At 38.1% G+C, this 16,380-nt stretch overlaps 1 protein-coding gene across 2 annotated transcripts; it reads left to right on the plus strand.

Annotated features, from left to right (window-relative positions):
- The first annotated feature begins 277 nt into the window (after positions 1-277).
- Positions 278-15,071, plus strand: COMMD6 (COMM domain containing 6). Of its 2 annotated transcripts, XM_012737067.2 has the most exons (4): positions 278-404; positions 494-505; positions 11,679-11,831; positions 14,869-15,071. In XM_012737067.2, the coding sequence occupies exons 1-4, from the start codon at positions 363-365 to the stop codon at positions 14,917-14,919; spliced, it is 258 nt and encodes an 85-aa protein (XP_012592521.1). In that variant the 5' UTR covers positions 278-362; the 3' UTR covers positions 14,920-15,071. The 2 variants fall into 2 exon arrangements, with proteins under 2 accessions (XP_012592521.1, XP_075865486.1); XM_076009371.1 differs by lacking the exons at positions 278-404; positions 494-505 and adding an exon at positions 3,894-3,917.
- The last annotated feature ends 1,309 nt before the right edge of the window (positions 15,072-16,380 follow it).

A 16,380-nucleotide genomic window follows, 5' to 3' on the forward strand; every position in this document is an offset into this window, starting at 1 on the left:
TTTCAAATTTGCTTAGGAAGTTTGCGCTGGCGCAGAAGCGACACTCTGTGCTACAGACTGGAAGAGCCCACATCTATAGCTTTAGACGGGGGAGGCGACATCCTACATTTGAACTAGTACTTCATTTCACAAAGTATCTCCCAAGTCTTCGGCCTTTTCTTCTGCAATACCTTTCCTGTTGTTCAGTAACTGCTTAAAACTGGTGTTTGAGACAAAAGATGAGTTACACAAAGATGCTTGTTTCCGGTGCCCCTACCTCCGCGGCGTGCGCCATGCCGCCAGGGGCAGGAAGCGGAAGCGGAAGTGTTGGCTAGGGGGGGACAGTCCGCTTGAGTCCGCGGCGCAAGCCCTGGACGCTTGTCATGGAGGGGGTTTGCGAGCCGCTGCTGGATGCTAAATCCCAGGTAAGTCCTGGCCTGGAAGTTGAGGGGACAGCGGGGCTTTGGAGCAAGAAAAATCTTTCCCTAAGTGATGTTTTCTGCTTCCGTTTCAGGTGACCAACCAGGTGAGTGGCCGCCCCGCCCTGTCCTTAGCCGGCCCCCGCGGGGCGAGGAACGGCGACAGCCCTGGGCCAGCCTCCCACAGCCAGGGGACGGTACCGTCGGGAGCCTTCCCGCCTTCTTCCCCCAGTCCAGGGCCTGTGTCCGTGAGCCAGTGACCTTCAGCCAGCCTCCCTGTATGGCTCCTTTCTCTTTGCACCTGAGCTGGTAGCCGCTGCCATTGTCATTAAAGCTTCCCCACTCACCCCAGCCCAAAGAATACAGACCAAGTATTGTTCTTCTTTGATTAGACAACATTTATTCGAAGCTAGGAACACACTATTTTAGAATGTGATGGATATAGAAGAAATCGCTAAAGTTTACAAAGATAGCATCGCAGACATTTTTTTAGTCCCTAAAAAAAGTTATTTTGAAGTTGGAGTATATAACTTTTTAACCTTTTAAGAGTATATATTTTTGTATGCTGGGAATAAGAATTTGACTTTTGAAAGTATATCTTAGGACTCTTTGTTTCAAATGTTCTTATGCTGTTTTAGTTAATAAGCTATTTTTAGACAGATAACTTATAACACTTTCCAGAAGAGTACTAAAACTAGAATACTTTAGGTCAGGAGTCTGTACAAAATATAAGAAAAGGCTGAGGTAAGAAATAATGAGAATACAGGGGCTGAGAGAGGTGTCCATTGTCTGGTCTCTGTCATTTCTCTCCAACTGACCCTGCTGTAGCCTTTGAGGATTCCTGGGGAACTCAGGTAGGGGGACTCAGATAGTTATGAACCCTCTACCTGACTTCACTCAGAGTTACATGAATTAGTGCACTTTGATTCCATCTCTCATAAATCATTTTACCTATTCGCTTACATTAAATCATTTGTTTTGGTAAGATAGCCTGAAACTGAATTATACTAGTTATAGGATTTTAAAAATTGAACTCCTTTTTTGGCTTAAAACAACACAAATGTAGCTTTTACAGTTTTGGAGGTCAGAAGTCCAAAACTAGTCTTATGGGGCTAAAATCAAGGTGTAAGCAGGGCTGTGTTCCTGTTGGAGGCTATAGGGGAGAATCTTATTGCTCCTAGAAGCTGTATTCCTTGGGTTGTGGCTTCTACTTCTGTCTTCAAAGCACACCATTTCAACCTCTGCTTCTATATTCACATTGTCTTCTCTGATCTTCCTACCTCCCTCTTATAAGGACCCTTGTGATTACATTGGAACAACCTGGATAATCCAGGAAACTCTCCCTGTGTCAAATCCTTAATTTTGTTCACATCTGCAAAATTTGTTTTGTCCCCTAAGGTAACATATTCACAGATTTTGGAGATTAGGTCATGGATGTATTTGGGGGAACATTATTCGGCCTACTACATATTTCATCTATGTAGTCGTTTATAGTTATATAATCACATAAGAAAAGCCAAGATAATTTATAGATAATTAGAGTTAATATGAGAATTTAGCTCAGGGATTCAACTGTTTTCCTATAGTTTAGACACAAAGACTTGGAATATATAATTTTAAAGAAGATGTAATTTACAACATTAAGAAATTATAAAGTACCTTGCAATAAATCTAACAAAAGATGTTTAAAATCTTCATGAAGAAAATTATAAAAAGTGACAGACCTCTAGTTTCTGATCCAGCATGTAAGGAGCTTGGAAGTCATTGCTGTCTCCTAACAACAAGTAAAAGCTGAACAACTGAAAAACCTACAACTCTTCTTATCTGTGAGGTTACAGGGCAAACCGCTGTCCCCAAAATTGGTGAGACAGACTGGCAAACAGAATCACAATTTACCAGAGCAGAAGGCCCACAGATTCTAATGCCTAAACTGTAATTGACAAATTGCTGGAGGCTGGGTCTGGACAAGCCTCAGAGTTAAAAACTCTAGGAGGACTCTCACACTTTTGTGAGGTTTTTTTTGTTTTTTTTTTGAGACAGAGTCTCACTTTGTTGCCCAGGCTAAAGTGAGTACCTTTGAGTCAGCCTAGCTCACAGCAACCTCAAACTCCTGGGCTCAAGCAATCCTGCTGCCTCAGCCTCCCGAGTAGCTGGGACTACAGGCATGCGCCACCATGCCCAGCTAATTTTTTCTATATATGTCTTAGTTGGTCAATTAATTTCTTTCTATTTTTATAGTAGACATGGGGTCTCGCTCTTGCTCAGGCTGGTTTTGAACTCCTGACCTCAAGCAATCCTCCCGCCTCGGCCTCCCAGAGTGCTAGGATTATAGGCGTGAGCCATCGCGCCCAGCCTACTTTTGTGAGTTTTACCTCCAAGAACTCCTAAATTGAACATTTTTATCATAATTTATGATACGTTTTTTAAATATTACACTGCTGGACAAAATGGTAATGTGCATTCAAGAGTATTTTAGAGGGAAAAAATTCAAAACCTAGCTATAAGTCATTTATGTTTGTAATACAGATAGTACTTGACTTTTGATGGTTCAATTTATGATTTTCAACTTTATGATGATACAAATCTTGCATATTTAGTAGAAAGCAGTAAGGGTACTCGTGATGTTGGGCAGTGGCAATAGACCACAACTCCCAGTCAGCCATGCAATCATGAGGGTAAAAAACTAGTACTCTGCATTGCCAGATGGTTTTGCCCAATGTAGGCTAATGTAAGTGTTGAGCATGTTTAAGGTAGACTTGGCTGCTATGATGTTTGCTAAGGTAGGTGTATTAAATGCATTTTCAACTTTATGACATTTTTCAATTTACAGTGGGTTTATGGGGCTATAACCCCATCGTAAGTCCAGAAGCATTTGTATATACTTTTTTTGTTGTTGGTCTTTTTTTTTTTTTTGAGACAGAATCTCACTCTGTTGCCTAGGCTGGAGCTCATAGCAACTTCAAACTCCTGGGCTCAAGCGATCCTCCTGCCTCAGCCTCAAAAGTATCTGAGACTACAGGCATACACCACTATGCCTGGCTAATTTTTTCTATATATATTTTTAGTTGTCCATATAATTTCTATTTTTAGTAGAGACAGGGTCTCGCTCTTGCTCAGGCTGGTCTCAAACTCCTGAGTTCAAATGATCCACCTGCCTCAGCCTCCCAGAGTACTAGGATTACAGGTGTGAGCCACTGCACCTGGCCTATACTTTTTAAATGTACCAGATATACCTAATATTTAGAGCTAATGTTAGTTTGAATTCCATGAGCTATAGTGTCATGTTTTTTTCTTTAAACATTTCTTTGTCACCAACATATGAATCTGCCAGGTTAATTAGGACCTTACCTCCAGTGAGAGTTCAAAAGAATGGGAAGTTTATAATTAAAATTAGTGTTATCAATACTACAAATAGCAATACTACCTCTAATATTATAGCTACTATTTGTTGATTGTTTGCTCTTTGCTAGCCACTACCCGAGGAATGTGCTTCGTAATCCACACAACAATCCAGTAAGGGTAGGTATTCTAATTATCTGTGCATAAAGAGGACACAGAATTTCAGTACTGATAATAGGTGCTGAAATTTAAATTCTTTAATGGAAAATAAGTATACTTCCTTTTTGGCACTGTTAATATAAGAAGGGATTGGGGAACTGTTAATGTGAGTAAAGTCCTTGAGAAATTTTGGGGCTAATACTGCATTGAGGAATTAACTAAATTGTATTTATAAGGAAGAGCCAGTCATAATTTTAGAACTTAGGCTCTTTTTCAAAAATTTCTTTTGTGAAGTATGATTTGCTTAAACTCAGCTCTATTAAGTTATTGAGGTTAGTAAGTGATAGCCATTACATTTCTCTAAATATATTTGCAGTTTATATTTTTAAATTCCAGTCAGTAATAATAATTGAGCACTAAACTTTTTCTAAGGAGTCCCTGCACTGACATACAATTATCATGACTCCATGGAGTAAATACAGTTATCCTCATTTATTTACTCTTCAGCTCTCTTTTTTTAACTTCTCTCACCAAATTATGACTATTCCTTCCTCACCCTCTGCTGATGACCATACTTATATAACTGAGAAAATAAAATCACCCAGAAGAGGATTTTTTTCATTTTTCCCATCCCCACATTTAGCATTTTGCCTGTCTTTGTACTCTGCCTTACCTTCTGTATTTATGAATGCATTGTTGGCGGGTCCGTCTAAGGCCAACCCCTCTTCTTGTAAAATCAATTCTATCCTCACCAACAGAAGAACTATAATTATTGCTTTTTGCCTCCATAATTCCACAATTGACATTTCTTCACTGTACCAAATCACTACCAAATATGTGCTGGTGACATCTTGAAAAAAAGCTTTTTTTTGTTGTTCTCATCCACCTTCAGCTAGTCTCCTGTATATGTTTTTCTCTACAGCAAAACTTTACTGAGACATCTGTACTGACAGTGTCTGCTCACCTCCCCATTCTCTCTCAAGCCCATTCTCCTAAGGCTTTTATACCCTACTCTTGTCAAAGTCACTATTGATCCCTATGTTACCAAATCCAGTGGGCCAATTTCAGTCCTCATCTTATCTGACCTCCCAGCAACATTGACACACTTGATTACTTTCTCCTTGAAACACTTCATTTCTCCTCTAGGAGTCATTCTTTTGGTTTTCCTCCTACCTCACTGCTTGTTCTCCTGGAGGCTCCTTTGCCTCTCCTCTTCATAATCTCTGTTGTGTTCCAGGGTAGGTTCCTCAGAGCTCGTTTCTCCCTAATCACTTCCTAAGTGTTTTCATCCAATCTAAAGACTACATATATACCATCTATATGCTCATGATCCAAAATGTATATATCCAGCTCCAGTGACTCCCCTGAATACCTGGCTCACTATTCAATTGTTCACTTGCCATCTTCCCTTGGAAGTCAGGTGTTTTAAACTTAAAGTGTTCAAAACCACAGACTTGATTCCCACCCTCCAGGCCCCCCTCCCAACACCTGTTTTCCCAATGTCTCTCATCTCAGTAAATGGTCCTGTCATCAGGGCCAAAACGTTGGAGTTAATGTTGGAACTTGAGACGACTCTTTTTCTCACACCTTGTGTACAATCTATCAGCATACTGTTTTCTCTATTTTAAAAAATATACTCAAGGCCGGGCGCGGTGGCTCACGCTTGTAATCCTAGCACTCTGGGAGGCCGAGGCGGGCGGATTGCTCAAGGTCAGGAGTTCAAAACCAGCCTGAGCGAGACCCCGTCTCTACTATAAAAATAGAAAGAAATTAATTGGCCAACTAATATATATATATATATATAAAAATTAGCCGGGCTTGGTGGCTCGTGCCTGTAGTCCCAGCAACTCGGGAGGCTGAGGCAGTAGGATTGCTTAAGCCCAGGAGTTTGAGGTTGCTGTGAGCTAGGCTGACGCCACGGCACTCACTCTAGCCTAGGCAAGAAATCGAGACTCTGTCTCAAAAAAAAAAAAAAAAAAATATACTCAAAATTCACCTCTCCATGCTGCCACCTGGGCCCAGCCCACCATACTCTTTCCTTGAATGCTGTGCCTTAGCCTCCCAAATGGGTCTCCCTCTGCTTTCTCTGATAAACTTAATGTCTTCCCCATTAATCTGGATGAGCCTTTTGCAATCTCCCGTCTACTGTTCAAATCTTTTTAAGGAATTCTCATCAGAAAAAAGTCTTAAGTATTTACCTTGGCCTACAGGGCTTTTCAAAACTGGATTCCTCATCTCTTACCACTGTTCCTAGCTCATGCTCTTCCAGCCACATGTTCTCTGAACATGCCAGACATGCTTCTCCCTCCATCATGAATGCCCTTTTCTTCCAGAGATCCTGTGGCTTTTCCCCTTCACTTTATTCCAGTTTCTTTCTACTCAAAAGCCACCTCCTCAAAGAGGTTTTCCCCGGGCTTTATCTAAATAGTCTTCTTGATCACTCTGTCACCTTACCCTGCATTTTCACACTGTTTATAATACTACAATTTCATTCATACTTGTTTATTGTCTGTCTTCCCCACTAGAATGTAAATTCCAAAATATATCTTCACTGCCTAACATAGTATTACTTAGTAAAGACTAAATAATGGGGCCTCCCTCCCTTACTCAAAATATATATGAGCCGTTAATTTTATAGATAGTTTTTTTTTTTTTTCTTTTGAGACAGAGTCTCACTTTGTTGCCCAGGCTAGAGTGAGTGCCATGGCGTCAGCCTGGCTCACAGCAACCTCAATCTCCGGGGCTCAGCGATCCTACTGCCTCAGCCTCCCGAGTAGTTGGGACTACAGGCATGCACCACCATGCCCGGCTAATTTTTTGTATATATATTTTTAGTTGGTCAGTTAATTTATTTCTATTTTTGGTAGAGACGGGGTCTCGCTCAGGCTGGTTTCGAACTCCTGACCTTGAGCAATCCGCCCGCCTCGGCCTCCCAAAGTGCTAGGATTACAGGCGTGAGCCACCACGCCCGGCTATAGATAGTTTTTTATTTTTTTTTTTTGAGACAGAGTCTCACTTTGTTGCCCAAGCTAGAGTGAGTGCTGTGCCGTCAGCCTAGCTCACAGCAACCTCAACCTCCTGGGCTCAAGCAACCCTTCTGCCTCAGCCTCCCGAGTAGCTGGGACTACAGGCATGCGCCACCATGCCCAGCTAATTTTTTCTATATATATTAGTTGGCCAATTAATTTCTTTCTATTTATAGTAGAGACAGGGTCTCACTCTCACTCAGGCTGGTTTCAAACTCCTCACCTTGAACAATCTGCCTGCCTCGGCCTCCCAGAGTGCTAGGATTACAGGTGTGAGCTACCACGCCTGGCCTATAGATAGTTTTTATAGTGGTGTTTTTATATAACTAATAGCTTTAGCCTTTATATCAATTACTTTTTAGTGTTACTACTAAAGCTAATTTCTTTGTTTACTTTTTTAATCTAAATTTGCTTTCTGATTATTTTTCTTTGTATTCATTTTAGTTATGGATGTTTTTATATTTCATTTTTACTACTAGCTTTTTTGTTTGCATATTTTGCTTTTTTAATCTTTTTCTTTATAAGAATTTTAGGGCTACCATGTACATTATTTTATTCTTAATATTCTCCATAGTGGTAAGTGTGCTCGCCGTTCTAATTTTTTTCTTTTGTACTTTTTTTTCTTTTTAAAAATCTTCTGTGCAGTAATTACTATTTAAGGTTAAACCACATTTATTAGAAGGTTTGCTTTTAATTTGCATTTCAGTGTTGAGTTTAGAATTTTGGAAATTCTCATCTCATACACCTAATCCTGGCTTTATTCATGAATACTAATTTTGCACAGTAAATGTCTTGATGGCAGCTTTCCTTATTTCCTCACCTGACAATTTCACTGTTTCAATGGTCAATGGATTCCAACATTGTGCTCCTTAATTGCTTTTCTGCTTGAAATTTTCTAGGTAATCCAGTTTTATTTCAGAACCTGAGACTCATAGGCAATGTTTTACTCTAACATTTTACTGTGAATGGTAAAAATGAAAATTATTCCATCAAGGAGTTGAACAGGCTGAATAAGATTAAGAAGTTCCTAGTTCAATTTTTGGAGATCACTATTGAACTGAAATAAAAACTATCTCTATTCATGAATTCCTTTGAATTCTGTTCTTAGATGTTTAGCCATTTATCAAACATTCCTATCGAGTTATACCTAACATCACCTCTTTTTTTTTTTTTTTAATTTTTTTTTTTTTTTGAGACAGAGTCTCGCTTTGTTGTCCAGGCTAGAGTGAGTGCCGTGGCATCAGCCTAGCTCACAGCAACCTCAAACTCCTGGGCTCAAGCGATCCTCCTGCCTCAGCCTCCTGAGTAGCTGGGACTACAGGCATGCACCACCATGCCCGGCTAATTTTTTATATATATATCAGTTGGCCAATTAATTTCTTTCTATTTATAGTAGAGACGGGGTCTCGCTCTTGCTCAGGCTGGTTTTGAACTCCTGACCTTGAGCAATCCGCCCGCCTCGGCCTCCCAAGAGCTAGGATTACAGGCGTGAGCCACAGCGCCCGGCCCTAACATCACCTCTTAATGATACCTTTGGACTTAAAATATATAAAGTCCTGATTGATACATGATATCAGCATTCTCCCAGTTATCCAGGCTCAGTTTTTTATAAGTTATCTATAAGCAACTATAGTTGTATCTCATGATTATTTAGATAATCATTAAGACCTAGTGATGAATTCTTCATAGGATCAGCTTAATCCTACTTGTCACCACCTTGGTTCAGGCACTTATAACCTCATACTTGAATTATTGTGTTCTGCTGCCACCAGATGAGTATATCTTAATATTTTGATATCATTCTCTTTACTTGAAAACTTTCAGTAATTCCCCATTGTTAGGAGAAGTTTAAATGACTTAATGTGATAAGTTTTCCATAGTAAAATAAAATATATGAGAGTATGTTGAAAAGCTCAGAAAGCTCAATTTGCAAAGAAATATTGGCTTTTTGATCACTTTTGTCAACTTTATTTTCCTATTTCCTTGCAAGAGCCTTCTACTTTAAGATAAATAAATGTTCTATCCCTCAAATGGTGACTATTTTCCTCTATAGTTGGTTCAGCTTAATATTTATTAAGCATTTATTCTTTGCTAGGTATATATTTTTGGAATGTATAAATATGACAAATTTTCCTCTCAATTCCAGTTCTGTTTATTCTTCAAAACAGGGCTTAAAGCTTATCTCCTCTGTAAAATTTTCTCCCTTGATCTCCCTTGACTACAATAAATTTTTCCTTTCAACCAGAAATGTGGTACTCACTGATTTGCATTTCTTTCTCTTTCTACTATATGTGCAAGGTAGTATATGTACAAAAAAGTGCATAAATATGGACAGTTTAATGAGCCATTTAAAAGTGAATACCTGTGTAACCACAATCAACAGTCAAGAAATGGAACATTACCAGTACCCCTGAAGCCCACCACATATCTCTCCCAATCACCCCACTTCCACCCTAAAGGTGTGATTATCCTTTTTGTCCTTCTGTATTATTCGTATTCTTACTTCTCTTTATAGTTTTACTACCTGTTCCTCAAGTTGAAGTGAATGGAATTATATAACTTTTCAACTTGTTTCTTTTAACATTTTTGGTGTTAAGTGTAACAGAAGTTTGGCCTGGCACAGTGGCTCATGCCTGTAATCCTAGCACTCTGGGAGGCCGAGGCAGGCGGATCGCTCAAGGTCAGGAGTTCAAAACCAGCCTGAGCAAGAGCGAGACCCCTGTCTCTACTAAAAATAGAAAGAAATTAATTGGACAACTAAAAAAATATATAGAAAAATTAGCCAGGCAGGGTGGCGCATGCCTGTAGTCCCAGCTACTTGGCAGGCCAGGAGTTTGAGGTGCTGTGAGCTAGGCTGATGCCGTGGCACTCTAGCCTGGGCAACACAGTGAGACTCTGTCTCAAAAAAAAAAAAAAAAAGTGTAACAGAAGTTCGTTCATATTCATTACTGTATAGCATTTCATTTATTTTATTACTGATGAACATTTGGGGTGTTTACAGTTTAAGACTATTACAAATAAAGCTACTAGGAGTATTCTTATGTATTTACATAATGCACAAGTTTTTCTGGGTTATATCCCCAGTAGAATTGCTAGGTCACAGTGTGCATAACTTTAGTTTTATGATGAAAAGCCAGTTTTCCAAAAGATTGGCCCAATTTAGACTTACATCAACAGCATGTGACCCTTCCTTCCTTGCCAGGACCTGAAATTGTGAGACTTAAATTTTTTCCATTTGGTAGGTGTGTAATAGTAGCTCATTGTAGTTTTAATCTGTATTTCCCTCTTCCTTAATGAAGGTAAGCACCTTTTCATATGTTTATTAGCCATTTATAGTTCTTCTTGACTTTCTTACTGTCCCTTCTCCATTTTTGTGTGAAGAAATTTTATTTAAAATGAGTTTATACAGTCTTTTTACTTATTAAAGATGTTAACCTTTTATCAGAACCATCTTGTCCTTAATGCTATAGCAGATTTGTCCAGAGCCAGTCTGAGACAGGAGGAAATTTTGGTCTTCATATCAATCCCACCTTTCATAAAAAGAAATGTATTAACAAGCCAAGCTTTTTGCCAGCACAGTATTAGTTTGGTAGCAAAAGGTATCCAGTCAATAAGCAAGTATTTTTTGAGTAACTGGTATATACCAGGCTGAACTTTGGAAACAAGACAGACAAGATTCCTCCACCTACAGTCTTATGTTTTAGAGCAGGGGTCCTCAGACCTTTTAAACAAGGGGCCAGTTCACTGTCCCTCAGACCGTTGGAGGGCTGTTGGAGAGTGCAGCACACATTCTACACATGCACACTGTGGGCCCGGGACGAGTCGGCTGCTAAGCAGGATAGGCAGCGGTGGCAAAAACACCCTGCGGGCCGGATAAATGTCCTCGGCGGGCTGCATGTGGCCCATGGGCCATAGTTTGAGGACCCCTGTTTGAGAGTTACTATTAAGAGCAGCATTTACCCAATACTGTTTTATGACATGGCATCACTGAATAATCATTGACAGTAATTGGATAAAAAGTATTTAAGCAGCCAGTAGTCAATAAGCATATAATCTTTGGAGTCAAATAACTTTGGTTTCGATTCTGATTCCAAAAACATATGGCCTTATACATGCACATTACCTAAGCTCTCTGAAATTAGGTTTTGTCATCTGCAAAATGGAAATAATAACCTATAATATGATGGTGATTCAGTGAGGCACTTAATACATGTGGAATGCATAGCACATCACCTGGGTCATGTATCTGTCATGAATGCTGATGCAATCAAAAATACCTTGCCACTATTTATGCTAACATAAAGTTTTAGCCTGAAGACTATGTTGAGGTAAGAAATGGAATGATTCCATGTATGCCTCAACCAACTATGAAGATCATATATTATAACCCATCTTGCATTTTACTTTTGGGGTATGGAATGAGGGAAGGCATGGAACAAGAAAGTAAAAGTAAAAGATGCTCCAAAGCATTTGGAGTCCCCTAAAGTACAGAAGCAAAATTGAAGCCTATTAGGGAAAACCAGCACAGCCACATCTTCCTTCCACTTCCATTGTACATTGGGTAGAGTTTTTTCATTTTTTCACTTTTTGCTTTTTCCCTTTTGTAACTATGACAGTGTTGTTTTCTAACTCTGTTTATAACCCATATTACCTTTTCATTTGATTATTATTCCTTTAGCAATATTAAAATGAAGATAAATAAATATCTGCATCCAAAGCAGTGTTACTACTATTGTTTTGTGCTCTTTTATTAAAGCTTATAGATTTTCAGTGGAAACTGGGAATGGCTGTGAGCTCCGACAGTTGCAGATCTCTTAAGTATCCTTATGTTGCAGTGTTGCTAAAAGTGGCAGATCATTCAGGCCAAATAAAGAACAAGTCCTTTGAAATGACAATTCCGCAGTTTCAGGTTTGTGATTTAACTCATTTTAATTTTAGTTAATTCTTCTGTAGTTGATGCTTAAAAATATGTATAAAATCTTTCTTAAGAGAAAATTTTACATTTATTTGTAAATTGACATGCCTAACATTTATTAGTAGCACACACAAAAGATCTAAGTTTGTTTTCTTTGGAAATTTAATAAATTATTTTCAATATAAGGTGCTGAATTTGTGTACTATGCCATTTGATCACTATAACAGTACTCCTCTGTGAGTAAACATAGGAAATTTTCATTTTCTCTGGCAGGCTGTTTACTTTGTAGTTAACTATTTTATTCTTATTCTTTTAGGCTTAATATTCAAGAATGTTAAGCTAAATGAATGTTTTCTTTGAGTAGTGATGACCCTGAATTTTCTGACAATTAATGTTTACAAAAATACAGATCACAGCAACTGTACTTGTTGACTGTTTTTTATTTTATTTTATCATATTATGGGGGTACATATATTGTTAGGGTTACATATATTGTTCCCCCTGCCATTTCTGCCCCCCCCTTGTTGACTGTTTTTATCAGCTAGAGATTTAAGTAACTCAGTAGTTTATATTCAGAGTTATGTTACTCATATTATCATCTTATCTCTTTTTTCTAACTGAGGAAGACAAAAAGAGGGTGGGCAATAAGTCAGATTTTCTTTTGAAAATACTAGGAGATGTTTTGTCATTAATTTAACTGTTCTGTACAATTTTGGTTTTGTTTGTTTTGATCCCTTTGGTGAGTGAATAGATAAGAATCTCATAGCAGTTAGTACTTTAAAAGTCAAGAAAAGCAACGATAGTGGATGAAATGGAAATAAAAAGTGAATTCTTTGTAAAATTAACTAATAATATACATTGGTCCTAGACTTCCTTTTTAAGAAAAGCCTCTCATATACCACCATTTATGATACTTTTAATTTCTTCTTTTGTAAGCTGCATTTTAAGGAATTTATTTCCCTTTGATTTCTTTCTTTTAAAATAGATATCCCTGCTTTAAAACAAAAATAATGGTCACTGATTTAACATTATTAATGTTGATTAGTGTCTTGGAAGGAATTGGGACTTGGTACAAAGGAAATAAATGTAGTATATTGTGATACGGGAGTAGCCATCAACTGAATATGAAGACTAAATCAATTTCAAAAGAGAATATAGGTTTCAATCCTTTTCGTGGAATTCACAGAGCTGGCCTAATTCTTACTTCTGTGTGTAGCATCCATGCTCTCTGATTCCACCTCTAGAAATTTTTTTTTCATAGGAAAAATGTTACAAATGAAGCAATTCCCCCCCCCCGCTTTATTGCCATATAATTGACAAATAAAAATTATATATTTTTGAAGTATACAATTTGATGATTTGATGAACATATACATTGTGTAATGATTACCACAATCAAGCTAATTAACAAATTCATCAACACACATAGTTACCCTTTTGTTTTTAATTGGGGTGTGTGTGTGTGGTGAGAACACTTCAAATCTAGGCCCCTAGCAAATTTCAAATAGTACAATATTATTAACTGTAGTCACCATACTATACATTAGATCTTCAGACTTCCTCATTTTATAACAAAAAGTTTGCATGTTGGTTTTTTTTTGGTTTTTTTTGGTGGTTATTGTTAAGAGACAGGATCTTCTGTTGCCAAGGCTGGAGTGAAGTGGTACGATCATAGCTCACACTGCTGGGCTCAAGCTATCCTCCTGCCTCAGCCTCCCGATTAGCTAGGTCTACAGGCACTCACTAGCACACCAGCTAATTTTTTTACTTTTTGTAGAGACTAGATTTTGCTAACTTGCCCAGGCTGGTCTCCAACTTCTGGCCTCAAATGATCCTCCTACTTTGGCCTCTCAAAGTGCTGGGATTACAGGTGTGAGCCTCTGTGTCCAGCAGATCTTTTGGATAGCTAAAATTTTGACCATCAATAAGTATTTTTAACAAAATAGTTACACCATGCTTCATTCTGTGACAGGTTTATCTATAAATTAAAAGAAAATTCTTAAGTAGCAAAATAAAAAATTAAGACCAAATAAAAAGGAAAATAGAACTATGTAAATCTTTATAGGGTATCCTAATTGCTGGGGTTAAGTTTCAAATTTGCCTCTTAGCTTTCTGCCAGGTACAGGAAAAGAAAGGAAAACAGAATTTCTTTGATCCCTCTCTCACCCGAGATTTAGAAAAAAGAACACGACTTCTATAGGAGACACACCATTACCAGCTTAATTTTTAAATGACGGAAAGACTTCCACCATACCCATTGTTAATATTGAGTCTCTCTTATTGTAATTGAACCCATAATCTTAAACAAGACATCCCTTACTACCCTGAAATACATTCTTTCACTAGATTTAAAGTGTATTGAGGCCTGGAACTACCTGTCTTTCTTTGTTTTTTATCTTCAGTGTTTAGGACAGTGTGGGGTATTTAATAAATCTTTCCTGTGTGATCTTGTTTTTTTTTTTTTTGAGACAGAGTCTCGCTTTGTTGCCCAAGCTAGAGTGAGTGCCGTGGCATCAGCCTAGCTCACAGCAACCTCAAACTTCTGGGCTCAAGCAATCCTACTGCCTCAGCCTCCTGAGTAGCTGGAACTACAGGCATGCGCCACCATGCCCAGCTAATTTTTTTCTATATATATTAGTTGGCCAATTAACTTCTTTCTATTTATAGTAGAGACAGGGTCTCGCTCTTGCTCAGGCTGGTTTTGAACTCCTGACCTTGAGCAATCCACCCACCTCAGCCTCCCATAGTGCTGGGATTATAGGCGGGAGCCACCACACCCAGCTCCTGTGTGATCTTAAAATAACTTTCTCCTGTGCTTTTTAAAAAGTTTGGTCATGAGCTAAGTATCCAACTCCACAATAGTAAAAGTGTATCTGTTTGTGTCTTTAGTAGCCTTCAAAAGTTGAGAAGGTAACATTAAAATGCAAACTTAATATGTTGTATAGCCTCTGATAATCAGATGTAATTAAAAGAGCTATTTAAATATCCTCAAAAAGCATAATTAATATTATTTTTTTCCCTTTCTCTCCAGAATTTCTACAGACAATTCAAGGAAATTGCTGCAATTATTGAAACTGTGTGAAAACTGATTATTAAATTGCTGTCATTATTCTAAAATCATGGGCTTCGCTTTCTGCAGCAAAACTGCATGAGGATCAAGTGGTATTTATTGAATGAAAATTATACTTTTGTTTTTCCATTTTTTTAAATAATAAAAAATCTGATAAACAGGAATTAGTGGTGATCAATGCACGACTTTGTGAATGTACTGAAAGTGAATTGAACACTTTTATACCTTGTGGTGTGTGAATTATATCTCAATAAAAAATAAACACTTGAATGATGTTGAGGGCAGCACAAGTTTAAGTATTAGAATGATTTAGTTTTAAAATTTATGGGTAGTGGAACCCATTTTATAAACAAATCTTATATATAAACTATATATAAATAAGAAAAGTAGTATTTGATTAGGATAACTTTACAAATTCAATTTTATAACATTCACTTACTATAAAGGCCACCAGTGAGACAAATCATGCTTTCCCCAAACATTTGGAATCAGGTTTAGACTGACAGTTGTTCCCTAGACCAGGGATCCTCAAACATTTTAAACAGGGGGCCAGTTCACTGTCCCTCACACCATTGGAGGGCTGGACTATAGTTTTTAAAAAAACTATGAACAAATTCCTATGCACACTGCACATATCTTATTTTGAAGTAAAAAAACAAACAGGCAAAAACACCTGCATGTGGCCCCCGGGCCGTAGTTTGAGGACGCCTGTTTAAACAGTATTAGCCTACCATTCTATTGTTTCTGCTATTAATAGTTCTAGAAAGTTCAAACACATGCACAGAGTTGGAAAGATAAGTTTTATTATGAGTTCTATACAACTGAGTTAACCTGTTAGTACAAATTATTGTGTTAGATGATCTCTGTTGAATTTAAATTTATAAACCTGTTGTTAAAATATTTTATAAAAAGTTTTACCACTGTATGGCATTGGTTAAAGAATAAGTAGGTCACTAGAGTAGAATAGGTGGTCTAGGAATAGATCAAGACATTCTAATCCTCTATATTGGAAATTGATGTCCTTATCACATCCTGTCAACATTTCTACAGGTCTCCTATGTGAATCCACTTACTTTTGTTTTCCACTAGGTAGCACACTGCTGTGAGGAGCCCAGATCTGCTGCCTGTGCACTCAGGGTCCACCAGCTTGATGAGTTAGCTGACTGACAATTTGCACATACCAACTGCCCACAGACATCTCTGTTATCTACCTCTGGACACATGCATATTAATGATTCTTGAATTCTGAGAAATCAAAGTCTCCTCTATCCCTTCCTCTATCCTATGGGGTACTAGCTTCACTGTACTCTTAGAAATAAGAATAGAAAGCCCTACATCTGGGTTAAAATAACATATTTGCCTTCCCAAAACTGTTATAAGGTCCCTTTATCTCCCACCCACCCCAGTTTAACACCTTCCACTCTCCCCCTCATTTGCATTGTAGCATTTCTAGGTTTAAGGAAAGAGGCAAAG

The sequence above is a fragment of the Microcebus murinus genome, chromosome 13 (assembly GCF_040939455.1).
Source record: "Microcebus murinus isolate Inina chromosome 13, M.murinus_Inina_mat1.0, whole genome shotgun sequence".
Taxonomy (NCBI): Eukaryota; Metazoa; Chordata; class Mammalia; order Primates; family Cheirogaleidae; genus Microcebus; species Microcebus murinus.